Source organism: Lissotriton helveticus, chromosome 7 (assembly GCF_964261635.1).
Source record: "Lissotriton helveticus chromosome 7, aLisHel1.1, whole genome shotgun sequence".
NCBI classification, from domain to species: Eukaryota; Metazoa; Chordata; class Amphibia; order Caudata; family Salamandridae; genus Lissotriton; species Lissotriton helveticus.
The window spans coordinates 256,791,534-256,807,655 of record NC_136068.1 but is presented as its reverse complement, the minus strand read 5'-3'; the positions used below and the strand labels follow the sequence as shown (position 1 = coordinate 256,807,655).

Here is a 16,122-nt window from a genome sequence, read left to right as displayed (position 1 = left end):
TATTGGGGAAGGAGCAGATAGGTTGCTGTTGACTAATAATCTCGGGGTGCGGTTCTGGAGGAAGGAACCAAACCATTTGATAACGGTACCTACTAGACCCATCCAGTGTTCGAGGCGTTTGAGAACTTTCTCGTGGTTGATGGTGTTGAATGCCGAAGAGAGGTCCAGAGGGATCAGGAGGCAGATTTTGCCATGGTCAAGGGCTTGGAGAGCATCATCTACAATGTGAACAATAGTAGTTTCAGTGCTGTGTCCAGGCCTGAACCCAGATTGGAAATAGTCAAACAGATTGAAATTAGCAATATGTTGGCTTAGTTGTAGTTGCACACATTTCTCCAGCACTTCCGCAAGAAGAGGAATATTAGAAATTGGTCTAAAGCTGTCTGGAATTGCCGGATTCAGAATGGGTTTTCTTCGGATGAGGATTACTTGCCCAGTTTTTAGGGAGTCCGGTATGGACCCTTGAAGAAGGGAAACGTTGATAATTGCAGTCCAAATAGGAGCAATGAGTAGAGAGGTCACTGCCAAGTAGTTGGCGGGGAGAGGGTTGTTGAAGTGGGTATTTGGTTTTAAGGAGGATAGAATTTTCGAGATGGAATGGTCATCAAAGTTCGAAGTAGGACCAGTGAGCATTGTTTTTGTGTGTTGCTTGGGCAGGAAGAAGGGAGAGATGGGTCCCGGTAATCAAATCAAAGAGTGTCCATGAAAGCTAGCACTGGTGACTTGTCCATAACAGCATGAGTGGTAGAGGTACACCAATCACTTCACTAGCCACCGTCAGTACATTGATGGCCCCAACTATGTGGGTGGATGGAGAAAAAGCTGAATTCCTTCTATCCTTATAAGGCAAGGGCCTGTACGTTTGGTACAGCTAAGGGTCCTAAATGAACTCTGTTGTGTTCATTCTAAAAGCTGCATGTGCTTGATGTTCTATCTCCATAGTAGCGTCTCGTGGGAGACAGGTATTACCTGGAGAACCAAGCAGGCTGGCAGTAGGAGTTGGTGGTTCGTCATTACAATTATTAAAAGACATGCAAAAATAACCGGTGTGATTCTTTTTAACACTGGCGACGAGGGGAGCTTGCAAAGGGACAAGCCTACCAACAACTCTTTCCCTTTTTGGCTGAACCCACGGATTGCCATCTTCTCCTCATCTATTGCATCGTGAGACCAGTGAAGAGGCGACTTTCAGCATCTTCGACGAATTCTCCTGTTTTTCCAGACTTCCTGAGGGTTTCCACGTCTAATTTGGGCAATTTTGAGGTATTTTGACTTTTCGTTCGGCAGTTGCTGGTCGCGACATCACTGTGACGCTCTTGCTCATGCGCATACATTCAACTGAGTCACCCACGTCATCACGTACGTCACGTTATGCAACTTGTGTACAGCCATCTTTGTTGTCGCTTGTCCAGGACAACCAGCACGGAACACGATTTACCACTACGAATCCCTGATCTTTGCTTACTTGTTCGGCTGCAATGTAATTACAGGTATGGTTTCCCCTGTATTGGTTGTGACATTGAGAAGCTGCCTGTACCTGCACTCATTGATTTTCAAACCTGTAATTGTATCTTTGCATCTGAAGTATTTGTTACTTCATGTCTGCCTCACTTGACTTTTTGCCACATGCAGCCATCTTTGTTATCACGGCCCATGATAACCAGCACGGAACACGATTTACCGATTTACCGCTATGAATCCGCTATGAATCCCTGATCTTTATTTACTTATTCGGTTTCAATAAAATTACAGGTACTGTTTCCTCTGTATTGGTTGTGACATTGAGAAGCTGCCTGTACCTGCACTCATTGATTTTCAAATCTGTGATTGTATCTTTCCATCTGAAATGTGTTACCTCACATCTGCCTCACTTGACTTTTTGCCACACTGTTGTATTTTCATTCATGACTGTGTTACATAAGATTACAGCTGCATTAGTCATTCACCGTCACTGAACTTCCAATTTGCACTAAAGCTATGGCTGCCACCACAATGAATCAACCACCTCCTTTTCTTTCTGAAAAAGGTGAACCATTGCTGCCATGGAAGAGATGGAGACTGCTTTTTGATTCATATTTGGTAGCCAGTGGCGTGAAAAGTTCTCGGCTCATAGAAGACAAGCCATTCTCCTTCATAATCTTGGGGTGGAAGAGCGCAGTATTTATGAAAGTATTGACATAATTCCTGTTGGTGAAGGAGATGGTGAACCGTCTGATGTATTTGAGATGTTTATAAAAATGTTGGAATTGTACATTGGCCCACACATACATGTGTTAGAAAGACCCAAGTTCTTTATGAGGATGCAAGAACCTAATGAGACAATTGGAAATTATATAGCTTCACTAAAAACTCTTGCTCATACCTGTGAATTTGGGGACCTTACTGACTTGTTGATTCGCGATCAGTTGGTCAGGTGTACTAACAGTCAAAGGGTACAAGAGAAACTTCTGTCCAAGTATCCTTCTCTCAAGAAAGCTATAGCTATTGTTGAAGGTATGGAAAATACTTCTGGTTGGGTTAAAGAGATGAAAACCCATAAAGTGATAACTGACTGTGCTTCAAATCCTAGTAGAAGTGACTCAAAAGGAGACGACTCAAGATTCTGTTGACAGCGTCTCCAAAAATATGTGTGGAATGAAGGTCAAACTCCCCACAGATATAATAAAGATAAAATGCTTCAGATGCGGTAGCATCAACCACACCTCCAACTACCTTCAAGGTTATGCAAGGAGCACTACCTGCCTTAAATGTGGAATCAAAGGTTACTATGCCAGAGTATGTAAATCTGGTGGCAGAGTACGCACTTGTAGAGGGTGTAGAAACTGTTCACACCTCGAGAACTGTAATGCTGAGTGTACGAAGTGATGGCATGGTCGACGCTGATCTAATCAGTATGCCAGAAAGCGAGGTGATGATTGGTGAAAAGTTAATTGTAATTTTGGCAGACTCTTGCTCTCCTTTCACAATGTTAGACAATAAATTGTGGGACAAGACTTTTCCTGAACTTCAACTTGCAGTCCCTGACATTAGTCCTGTTAGTTATGGTGGCACACACATTGATGTGATTGGATTTGCCATTATGAGGATCCATTTCAAAAGAAGAGAGACCATTGGGAAGATTTATGTTGCGAAAAGGGGCGATAATCTTCTTGGTTGGAGACAACAGAGAGACTTGGGAATAATTCTCAACCTCAATGCTCGGTTTCCATCTAAGCAAGTTATGCTGGTTCACCAATCAGCTGTCTCTAGCAAGTTTTTGCGAGGAGTTTCCCTCAAGTCTTCTCTGATGATCATGGTCTTCTTAAAAACTTTGAACACCGTAAAGTGCTTAAGCACAACACAACACCTGAGGTATACAAGGTTAGAAAAGTTCCCAACATGACGCTTGGACCACTCAAAGATGAACTCAAGAGACTAGTACTTCTGGGAGTGATTGAGGAAATGGAATCCTCTGAATGGTTGGCCCCAGTGATTTTGGCCCCTAAGGATGGAGGGAAAAGCATTAGGATGTGTGTGGACTTGGAGTCTAAATAAGTGGATCTGGGTTGACCGGCAACACCTGCCAAATATCTCCGAGTCAATTAACATGTTAGATGGTGCCAAGGTTATCAGTGTGTTAGACTTGTCCTCTGCCTATCACCAAGTGCCCCTCCATCCAGAGTCCAAACATGTAACATCCTTTGTAACACCACTGGGGTGTTTCCGTTTTATCAGAATGCCATTTGGATTAGCCTCTGCGGCTACCTGTTTTCAACACATCATGAAGACGATCCTGGGTGATGTTTCCAATGTCATGTTCTTCCGGGATGACATCTTAGTCCATGGAAAAGATGATTTGGAACATGACCAAGTTTTGAGAACTGCTTTACAAAGATTGAGTGACAATGGTTTAACTGTAAATAGAGTGAAGTGTAAAATTGGGGTATCTTCCATCACATATTTGGGACATGTTATATCTGGGGAGGGTATCAAACCTAAACTGGATCTGGCTAAGAATATTGTGGATGCTCCTTCCCCAACAGACAAAGAGCAGGTCAGGTCTTTTCTTGGCCTTGCTGAGTTCTACTCTAAGTTTGTTCCAAGTTTTGCCTCCACTGTTGATCCTATAAGGACTCTTCTAAGAAAAGGTACACATTTTGTGTGGTCGCCGGAATGTGTTTTGGTTTTTAACTCCATAAAACAGGCAATAGGTAAGATGCCTACACTTGGTCACTTTGACACCAAAGGAAAAACTTTAACTACTGATGCAAGTTTGAGTGGTCTTGGAGCAGTGCTTTCCCAAGTTGATGGGTGTCATTGCATTTGCCTCAAGGGCATTGAAGAAAGCAGAACAACAGTATTCGTGTATCGAAAGGGAGGCTTTGGCTATTGTCTGGGAAATTAAACACTATGTTTTACTTTTGGGGCATTCCCATTTTAGTTAGATCTGATCATCGCCCCTTAGTTCAGGTTTTCTCATGTGTGGAGAGTGAAAGACTCCCTCCTAGACTATAGCGTTGGAGTGAGGGATTGGGATTGGAGGAGTACAATTTTCAAGTGCAATATCTCCCTGGCTCTGCCAATAAAGCAGCAGATTGTTTATCTCGACTCCCCATTGGCTCTTGTGATGATACTTTAGACCACAACACTGTCAGTGTTAGTGTAAAGAAGCCTGCTATTCAAGAGTTGGAATGGGAGCAAGCCTCGTTGGAAGATGTGTTGCTTCCTGTTGTTAAGGATTTTGTAATTAAAGGATGGCCCGACAGGAAGAGACTTGATTCTGACCTACTATCCTTCTGGTCCATCAGGAATGAACTTACTTTATGTCAAGGTCAACTCATGCGTGGTGAGAGAGTAATACCTCCAGATGGCTTAAGACCTAAGCTAGTGAATCTTGCTCATGAGGGACATCTAGGGAGAAATCTCACGAAGTCTCGGCTACGAGAGAGGTATTGGTGGCCCGGAATGGATAGGAAAAAAAGAGAGATTCCCTTGATCACGTTATCACCCAATGCATCAAATTGCTATAGAACACAACAATTCTTTACTAATATCAGCCAATATCAAAATATTTCAAAATCAGATTAAAAAAAACATTTTTCTTTATTGGTTACCCTTATGGTAATTGCGATAATCATTTTTTTTTCAAAACAATACATTTCATACATGTGTACAAGACACCATCACATCAATTCTTTATCACAATTGTTAAAATCTGAAAATTTCTAAATCATAAATCATACATCAACATATATAAATTTTACATTAAAACAAATTGATTATGACCTGCATAATCGAGACCCAGCTGTAAGACACAAAAATTATCTGATCCTGTTGTACATCGATTTTGGGAGCACTCGGGCTAATACAATAGCAATCTGTATTTAAACCCTTCCGGGACAGTCCTTTTCGATTGTACTCTCCTTAGCGTCGACACGTTTCGATGGTTTATCTTTAATTTATTCCATCTTTTTCAAGACAAACCCTTTAGCTGTCTCAATACAACATGTATAATTTTCCTCTACCGTCATTAGGCTTTACTCCGCGGTGAATCGAGATTTCATAAACTTTCCCAGCAGTCTGATATGATTACCGTCCCTGATGATATAAAAAGGCTTCGTATGGCTAAACACTCTTCGGTGGACTTATGTAATTACACCACTGCACGTCTTTTTGGTATTGCCGTGCTATTTTAGTTTTACCCGACACTAAATTTCTGTGCTCCCGGGTAGGGTACTGTAGTCACTCTCTAATTTAAAGCGACGACAAGAAAACGCCAGCTGCCGAGTGTCCGCTCCCGATGGAATGGATAGCCATGTTGCGAAAGTTGTTACAGAGTGCAGTCAATGTGCTGCCAGTGATAAATCCCAAGTCACTAATACTGCTCCTTTGTCACCTGTTGAGGTTCTGCATGAACCCTGGACCAAGCTTGGTTTGGATCTCCTTGGTCCATTTGAACTTGAGTCCTTCTGAGAGGTTTGTGATTCTTTTGGTGGATTATTCTTCCAAGTGGGTGTCTACCAGGTGTGTAAGTTCAATCAACACAAGGGTTGTTATTGATTTCCTGAAGGATACATTTGCATGTGAAGGCATACCTAGATTCCTCATCACAGATAATGGAGTACAGTTCATATCACAAGAGATGCAAGAGGTTTAAAAAAACTATGGCAACACTCACCAGAAAACTGCACTCTATGCACCACAAGCTAATGGACTCGCAGAACGCATGAACAGGGCGGTAAAGGCATGTGTGCAAAGAGCTGTTGAGAGAAAAGTTTCTCTCAAGAGTGTTTTAAGAGATACTTGATGGGCACTTCGCGCTGCTCTCAATGTTGTATTAGAGAAATCTCCCTTTCAAATATTGAGAGGGAGAGTTGCTTTATCAAAACTCAATCCTGCTTGGTTACCTCTCATTGAGGGTCCTGTGTTGGATAAGGTGGAGGTTGATGCGAAAGTTAAATCTTATCAAGAGATGCAAGGAGAGGTTTGACTAAGAATTCTACCAAACCCATCACATGGAACGTGGGTGATTGGGTACTTGTTAAAAAAACAAGCTGGCATAAAAAGGGCATCACTGAGTTTATGGGTCCATTCGTCATCACTTCTATTTACAGGAATGTAGTCACTGTTCATAATGGTAGCAAATGCAGTATGTCTCGCTTGGTGAAATTTCAGGGTGACAAATCCTTGTTTCCATCATGTTCAGATGATTTGCCTGTTCCGAGTTTTAATTCAAGGGGTCCTTCTCCAAGATTTCATTGTCTTCCAAAACGTTATGAAGACTATGAAATGTATTGATTTCTATTGTGTTGTTTTGAGCTATTTTTACTATGCCTATGCTCTCACTTGTGCAATTCTGTATTCTCATGCATATTCTCTTTCCTTCTTCATACTTTCTTTACCTTCTTTTCTTTATATTTTTAGTAAGGGGTATGTGTTGTGTTCATTCTAAAATCTGCATGTGCTTGATGTTCTATCTTCATGGTAGCGTCTCGTGGTAGACAGTTATTACCAGGAGAACCAAGCAGGCTGGCAGCAGGAGCTGGTGGTTCATCACTACAATTACTAAAAGACATGAAAACTTGCTGGTGTGATTATTTTTATCACACTCCGCTTTAGCAATGATAAAGCACCTCTTAACACCCCCGCCTCCTTTTGATCAGTGGCTCAGAAAGCCAGATAGCCTATCAGTCCCAACCAACGAGGGGAGAAGGTGAAACATGGCGAAGACAGTAAGATGCTGCCAATCCTTAACTGTTTATTTCTTCTTTCATCAGCAAACCCCAGCTCTGCACCTATCAATTGTGAGACTTGGCGACTCTGGGAAAGACCAGAGGCTGCAGATTACGAAGAGTTTCACCTCGGTTTAGCAGATCCATAGTAATCTGCCTATGCAGATTCTTATGCCTCCATACAGAAGCAGTGCAATGCTCCCCAAAGTTCACCATCCCAGCAGAACTGCAGCAAAGCAGTCAGTGCAGCATGTGGTAATACTGGGTGGTGTGATCAAGACTTTGTCATGCACACATGTGTGGGTTTGGGAGTTCAAATCTGTGTGCATATCCATGTGTATCTAAGATGGTGGTTTCCTTTCACAAGATGGCATTGACCGTTATAAAGTGAAATACTTGGGGCAGATCATGACAAACGCTGTAATATGGAGTTATATCAAGAAAAGGGCTGTAATATGGAGTAATATCAAGACAAAAGCTGTAATATGGAGTTATAGCAAGATAAAGGCTGTAATAAGAAGTAATAGCAGAGGCGCATCATGACATTGATGTCTAATATTTTGTTTTCTAGTCCTTTTCGTTATATGCAGATTGTTGGCCATATTATATGAAGTGGCGGGTGGATGCTAGTGATATACGAGTACATTTAGGCTGCAATATACTGGAGTAACTAACTGCACAATGGAAATAACTGGCATATAACGAAGATACAAGGATTATATTACTGGACTATATTAAATAAAAGACTGGATCTCATGAAAATGAAAAGTTGGTGATTGAGACAAAATTATGTTTTTTTCATTAAAAGGGAAAAGCTGGTATTTGAGAATAATTATATTGTCCTCTGAGGAACATTCCATTGTGCAGGGGTAGCCCGTCAGTACAGGTGCTGGGACTCTGCCCCACTTTATTTCCCAAGACATGAGTGTCTGTCCTGCTAGGCAAAGCACCATACCACCACTTCCCAATAAGTCAGTTATGGGGGATCAGCAATGTTCACGGACACCCCATCACTCTGAAAAGTTAAGGAAGGTACTCTTCTCATCGCCTGAGCCAGGACATGGTTAGCCAATGAAAAGCAACGGCAGGATTTTCCGTTTTTCCCTTACCTTTTCCTAGCCTCCAGCTCCTTCCTGGGTCATCATGTTTCTCCCTCCCACCACTCGCTGGTCCTGCCTTCACCGCCATGGCCTGGTAAGTGCTTTACTGGTTGTTCGAGTGGTGTGAGTATGTATGATTATGTGTATTTACGTGTGTGTCCATGTGAATGGATGGATGAGTGTGCTTGTGTTCTTGTGGGTGGGTGGAAGTGAGTGTGTGCTACACTACTCCTCTAATTATCCAGTCACCACTGTTGTTGCCGATAGAAATAGCTTAATCTTGATATTTTTTAGGAAATTACACTGTTTTGCTGCTGCGTGAGATATTTCTTGAATAATGATTCACAATTTATTTGGACTGCTTTCCAAAATATTTGATTATCTCTATATAAAACTACTAAAGTTTGAGCTTGTACGCTTAACACATGGTAGCTCTGCCTTCTCAGCTATTCGGATCTGCTGAACAAGAGGGATAACTAGGCTAAGACATGTCATCTTTTGTTTTCTAATCCCTTTCGTTATATGCAGATTGATGGTCATTATATGAACCATTGGGGTTAAAAAATGGAATGCAACAGACGTTAGAGGTAAACTGAGATGCTTACTAATTTCTGAAAAATTATAGCACAGCTATGTCAAACTGCATCCTCAGGTTATATGAACTGAACATCAAATCCAGGGAGATATGCTAAAGATGTAATATATAATACAATGCATGCCTTAACTTTTTGTATTTTCGAGCAACCACCCAAAAAAACCGGGAATGGTGAAAATCAGTCTGTAGACTTTAAAGTATTAAAAAAATTCGAGAGCCCATACCACTAAAGATGTAACGCATGTAGCCATTTCTTTAGCACTTTAGAAAAATGTACTGTAAAATACAACATCTGTTCCCATTTTCTTCACAGTTTCTACAGGACGACGTTACCCTGCACACTAGAAATCATTTTATTGGATTGCATAGGGGTTTGCTAATTGCAATATTCAGTAAACCATTTGTCGGAACATTCGCTAGATGCCGACTTAAAGTGTGCATATCCAATGTAAATTAAGCATACTGTATGTTTCAAAACCCAAGAAAGTTTCCTACTCTTTGGAAAAGTGTGCGCCTAATCGCAGTGCAAAAAATAAAAGATGCAAGTTCTAATAACAGAACCCATCCTTTTTACAAATGAGCATCCTGTTAGCACAATACTGTTGAACCTCATTCTGAGGTTATTTCGAAGCACACAAGATTAATCTTGGGTGAGATCTAGTGGTTAATTTGGTAAACACTTTGCACACGCTTCTCTTCCATAACACAAACGGTGTGAAACCAGATGGATTTAACACATTAAACTTTGATTTTCTTTCAATATCTTCGTTTATAACTTCTTTACATGAAAAAACGGAACGGCACAGAAATCATTTCAACATTATATTAACATAGTTGTGAGAAGGAAGAGAAATCATGACCCACTTGGATCTTCGCATCTCATGAGTCGGATAAAGTACTCCCTGACGTATATTATAATAATACTGCAAGTCATGAGGAGTTCCTGGACCACGTATAGGAATGAGGAAGGTGGCAGAATTCATTAATAATGTCATGGAACTCATAGACATGCAGAACTGAACAGAACTAAAGAAAATTAATACAGAGCTTTACTCAGAACAGAATTTTCTGATTTGGGGGTAAATCTTTAGTACCTTGAGATTTGTGTTATAAACAGGTATTAGAAGGGCTTAGACGATTTCATTTTAAATAAATGGGTCACTTAATTGAAAAATTGTACATGGATCCAGAGCTGTTGAGATTCCAAGGATAAAAAATTTGAAGAAACAAAAAAGTATCTGATTGGTTGTGGGAGCTTTTCCTCCCGTTGGAGATCAGTGAATGAAGATATTATAACTGGCTAGATCTAGGTAAAACATTTTGTTGCGGCCATCATTATGTGATTTGAGGGTTTAACACATTCAAGCATGCTCTATGGTAAAAATGATGTATACAAAGGAGTAAGCCAGACTATGTGAGAGGTGGGCAAGAGGCAGGGGTAAAAAGAATGGGTGCAGAAGGGTGGGAAATCGGGTTAATCCCAGAGATAGATACTACCCTCAAAACTTGATGTAAAATTTTAGCTTTGTGTTCAGTATCTATAAATATACTTTGAGCTCCCACGGTTGCAATGATCACTACTTTTTGGTATAGTTAATCTGAGAACATATCCTGGAATCAGATGATGCAGGAAAAAAACAATATGGAAAAGACTAAATTGAGTCCAGTGGAGCTTCCTCCACCCATGAGATGCTGGAAGTCGAGAAAGCCATGATCATGCTATTTTAAGACTCACTGCAAACTTGAACTTAAATATGGCACCATGGCCCTCAAAGTTCCATTCAATGCGGTGAATCCTCAGCACCATTTAGATTTGGTGGGTCCTACATATAATCAGCATATTTAAAAAAGAAAAGACCACGGTCTCTTAATGGCATGGCTGTTGCCTATACATACCTCATTCTGCGGCCTGTGTTTCAATCGTCTACAAAACTTATGTTGAGTTGGTTCAAAGGGCATAGCGGTTGGGCACAAGATACAGCCATGCACACAGTAAAAAGGGCATGCACAATTGGTTTTGTGGAGGAGGAGACCTGGGTGCAAGGTATGAGCAGGCTATGCACCCGCAAACTAATGCAAATGGCCAAAGGCAGTTAATTTGATGGCTATGGACACATGGACACACCCGGAGTCCAGTTCCATGGACACAGTGGTCCCCAAGGGTACCAAGGTTAAGTCCAAATTCTTGCTGAAGGCCATGCTCTGCAACCTATACCAGCTATGAACATCCCGGGAAGGGGGGGGGGGGGGAGAGGGGGGGGGGGGTGAGTGTTAGTGTGTGCGACGCCCAAAATAAAATAACGTGGACAGAGCCACACCTTCAGGAACACCGCGAGCATAACCACGCTTGCCGGAACAATGCATCTGCGTGGTTAAGGCAGATGGATCTAGTGTTTGTGATGGACAGAGAAGCATCGGAACAGAAGGCTCTGGACGCAGAACAGGTAAGTGGGGCAGGGGCCACGTTTGGGGGGGTATTTTTTAGGGGTGGGGGTAACTTTTATGGGTCGGGGTATTTTTGGAAAGGGGGCCGTTTTTTAGGGCTCAAGGTGGAGGGAGGGATAGTTTTAAGGGCTTGCTTGGGGGGGGGAGTTTTTGGGAGTGGGTGTGGTTTTAGGGCTCGGGTCTTTTTTTTTTATTGGAGGCAGGGTTTTAGACCTCAGGGCAGTGGAAGGGATTGCGGTAGCCTCAGGGCAGGGGAAGAGGTCGTTTTAAGGGCATAGCAGGTTTAGGCCTCAGGGTGGGGTGAGTTAGGGGGTTTGATTTGTAGGCCTTAGGGCGGGGTAGGATATGGTAAGAGGCGTGGATTAAGGCCGAAGGGTTTTTTTTAAGGGCAGGGCAAGTTTAGGCTTCAGGCAGAGGGAGGCGAGGTAGGGGTTTAAAATTTTAGGGCTTAGGGCGGGGTTTGGAGTAGTGGCAAACCTTAACCATGCACACCCCCTTATCATTCATTCCTTTAAAATGAAAATACGTGGTTAAGGCACATTCGTGTTTCGGGCTGTGCAGTACAGGCATGCGTGGTTTATCAACGCGTGCCTCTGTCATACAACCATCTCTATCTGGTAAATGAAGTCAGTACTGAGCTAGGCAAAATTTCACAATGAGCCTGTGATCGTGAGTTGTAGTGAGATTTTGGGAGAGTTAAAATGTTGTTGCTCTCAATAACTGGCACATTCAATTGATTTTCCAGTTTTGTACTGTTACCATAAACATCCCATCCACTCGTGTTTTAGGGACTATATATCTTCCCAATTCATTCAGTGAACTCGTTTAGGAAACAGAATTGTTCAAGAATTTATCATGCTTGCTTTAAGTAGATTTCTTGTGAAGTATCCTATCCCAAAATATTAATATGTGCATGTCTCTACTAGCCCTCATTGTTTAATCAAAACCGTTCAAGGTTTTCAATGATGCTACCAAACAACCAGGCCAATCAAAGTCCCAAATTAATTTGTAAAAATAAGTAACCCATGGATTTCCCAAACTCATAAACAACTAGTTTAGCACATCCTACATTAAAGCAAGGCATAAGCTCTACTAGTTCAGTAAATTACCTCTCTGTGTTTTGGTGTAAATTTATGGAAGATCCGTCATCCGGTAAGGTGTTGTGCACAACACTGTCAACACATTTAATCATCTCTTCTATAACAAGTTCTTTAGGGAAGCTTCCAGGCTGTTCGTGCATTCTGCCGTTGTGAGTTTCCAGACTGCGCTTTGGTGGTCTTGGTGGAGGAGGCGAATGGTCCGGAGGTGGGTCTGAATCCTCATTTGACTGCTCTTTCCATTGTTCCTTGATGCAAAAAACACATGTATCACAATTTTGTTTATGTATGAGGGAAGCTCCCTCTTCAACATAAGAATACAAATAAATATGTAGAAAAATCCATACAATGGAGGAAAAGACAATACACCATTAATGAACTACCGATCACCCCATTTGCATTGTCCCAATATATTGGGATTAATGGAGCAGTACCAACTCAAGAAAAAAGTAAAAAGCTCAAATGTGTTTCACACGAAGTTAAGGGTGAAATAATATGATGGTGCTGTTAATAGTTTGGCCTCTAAATTGACATACTTCATAGACATCTATGTTAAATATGACAGTGTTGCATCATCAACATACGGTTAAGTTAAACAGCGAACAAAAGTGCAAGAAGCAGGGTATATCAAAGGAAACCTACTTATACAATTGAAGGAGTCCAGGTAAAAGACAAAAATAATTATGCAGACTAAAAAGAGAGAGGAGAGATGAAAATGGAGCAATGAACTAAAAGTAGGGCAGCAGCAAGGAGAAGAATTAAAGGTGAAAATGGAAAACTATGTTTAGCGGTTTTCTGCAATTCTTGAGGAAAAACATCCTTCACAGGAAAACTGTTTTTCTTTAATTGTTCCCAAAGAATGATATTCCCAGGATATCGAACCCCTTTGTTGGATATCTTGAATATGGAAAAATATCATGCACGCTTTATTCCCTTGATCACACAGATCCTTTATTTCACTGGTGGACCATAAGTAGCTCCTCCGTCCCCTTCTCCGTCAACACTGTCTTTTGTACAGTAACTCGTCACCCTCTGCCACCCTAGCCAACAAGCTCTTCTTTTTTTTCTTCTCCTCATCCTTTTTCATATACACATACCAGTTTCTTCCCATTCTTTGCTTTGTTCTTCTTTAGCCCGTTTCAACTTCTGCCTATACTCTAGTACCTCTAGAACTACCTTAATAGTACCCCTACCTATCTCTTGATACCTATATATGCGATCTACATTCTTGGTCTTCTATCTGTGAGCTACTTCTAACTTTTCACCAATTACTGGAAAAATGGACGTTCAAACCTCAAATGCTAAACTAACTAAAGAAAGGCTTATTTTAGTTAGTCCGCTCTAACTCTGAAAGAATACCTGTGTCTGGCATGGTTACCTATAAGGAATATGCTACTTACCAGTATGCATCTGTTCTTGGCATAGAGGGCTGCAGAGTGGTACATTTATGAATAGATCGCCATCTGGTGTTGGGCTCGGATGATTGCACTTTGTTTTTCTTCTGGAGAAGTCTTTGTCGTCATAGGTGACTCCTCCTCTCGGTGTTAGTGCGCATGGGCATCGGCTCCATCCTTAGATTGTTTTGCCATAGTAGGGTTAGATGGAGTAGTGTAGTGTAGTACATAAAGATATGCCCATGTAAATGTATCTAAATAAGATAATGTTGGGACAGACACAGGTTTCCGGGGAGGCAGGGAGGGCATGTACCACTCTGCAGCCCTCTATGCCAAGAACAGATGCATACTGGTAAGTAGCATATTCCGTTCGAGGCATATGGGCTGCAGATGGTACATTTATGAATAGATTGTACAGCAGTTACCTCCCTAGCGGTGGTCACCAGTGTCTGTCGCAACTGTCTGAAATAGAGTTTTTAATACAGCTTGGCCCACTCTGGCTTGTTGTGCAGCCTGTACATCAACACAGTAGTGCTTTGTGAATGTATGTGGTGTAGACCAAGTTGCTGCTCTACATATGTCATCTAGGGGAATGTTCCCTAAGAATGCCATAGATGCTCCTAGTTTTCTTGTGGAATGAGCTCTAGGAGGAACAGTTAATGTTCTCTTTGCTTTAATGTAACATATTTGTATACATCTTACAATCCATCTTGCGATGCCTGCTTTAGAGATAGGATTGCCCTTATGTGTTGGGGAAAATGCTACAAATAGTTGTTTAGTTTTCCTGAAGTCTTGTGTTCTTTCTATGTAGTACGAAATGGCTCTTTTAACATCTAGTGTATGTAGAGCCCTTTCTGCCACCGTCTGTGGCTTTGGAAAGAAGACTGGTAATTCCACTGGCTGATTGATGTGGAATGCTGAAATTACTTTAGGCAAGAACTTTGGGTTTGTTCTAAGAACCACTTTATTCTGGTGTATCTGTAGGAATGGTTCTTGTATTGTTAATGCCTGTAACTCGCTTACTCTTCTGAGTGAGGTAATGGCTATAAGGAATGCCACCTTCCATGTAAGGAATTGTATTTCGCACCTATGCATAGGTTCGAAGGGTGGCCCCATTAGTCTGGTGAGTACTACGTTGAGGTTCCAGACTGGGGAAGGTGGTAATCTTGGTGGAATGACTCTTTTAAGACCTTCCATGAATGCTTTTATCGCTGGTACTCTGAACAGTGATATGCGCTGCCTGTTTTGTAGGTATGCTGCTATAGCTGCTAGATGTACTCTGATAGATGTGTACGCTAGATTACATTGCTGTAAGTGTAACAAGTAGCAAATAATCTCCCTTGTTGATACGTCTAGAGGGTTGATATTGTTATTAGTACAGTGTATAGCAAACCTCTTCCACTTAGCTGCATAGCATGCTCTGGTGGTTGGACGTCTCGCTTGTTTAATTATTTCCATGCAATTTGGGGGGAGATCTAAGTACCCAAATTCTAGGATTTCAGGAGCCAGATCGCTAAGTTCAATTGAGTTGGATCTGGGTGCATTATTTCTCCATGGTTCTGTGTAAGGTGCATGGGTAGAATTCGTAGCTTTTGATGTGGCACTTGTGAGAGTTGCAGGAGCGTGGTGAACCACGGCTGTCTTGCCCACGTGGGTGCTACTAGTATCATGGTCATTGAATGTTGTTGCAGTTTCCTGACCACTAATGGGATTAGTGGGAGAGGGGGAAAAGCGTATGCAAATTTGTTGGACCAATTTATCCATAACGCATTGCCCTGCGACAGGTGATGTGGGTACCTGGACGCGAAGCTTTGGCATTTTGCGTTCTGATGAGTGGCAAATAGGTCTATCTCTGGTTGTCCCCATCTTTGGAAGAATGGCTGCAGTATTTGTTGGTGCAGTTCCCATTCGTGTATTTGTTCCGACTGTCTGCTTAAGATGTCTGCTATCTGGTTTTGAACTCCTGGTAGGTGTTCGGCTAACAGATAGATGTTTTGAGGAATGGCCCATCTCCAAATTTCCTGTGCTAGTCTGGATAATTGGAGAGAGTGCGTCCCCCCCTGTTTTTGAATATAATACATTGCTGTCATGTTGTCTGTTCTGATCAGGACTGCTTTGTGGATAACATGTATCTGAAAGGCTTTCAATGCTAGAAACACTGCCAGTAGTTCTAGATAGTTGATGTGCAGTGTTTTTTCCCGCACACTCCACCTTCCTTGTACTGTGTATTTGTCCATATGTGCTCCCCATCCGGTGAGCGATGCGTCTGCTGTTATTGTC

General features: G+C 41.8%; 1 protein-coding gene across 1 annotated transcript in view; it reads right to left on the bottom strand.

Moving 5' to 3' along the window:
• The window catches only part of PTPN1 (protein tyrosine phosphatase non-receptor type 1), a 375,455-nt gene that overhangs the window by 9,813 nt on the left and 349,520 nt on the right, over nt 1–16,122 (bottom strand). Inside the window, exon 8 of the mRNA XM_078652036.1 lies at nt 12,461–12,696. Coding sequence (XP_078508162.1) covers nt 12,461–12,696 — 236 coding nt within the window. The remainder of the gene's footprint in view (nt 1–12,460; nt 12,697–16,122) is intronic.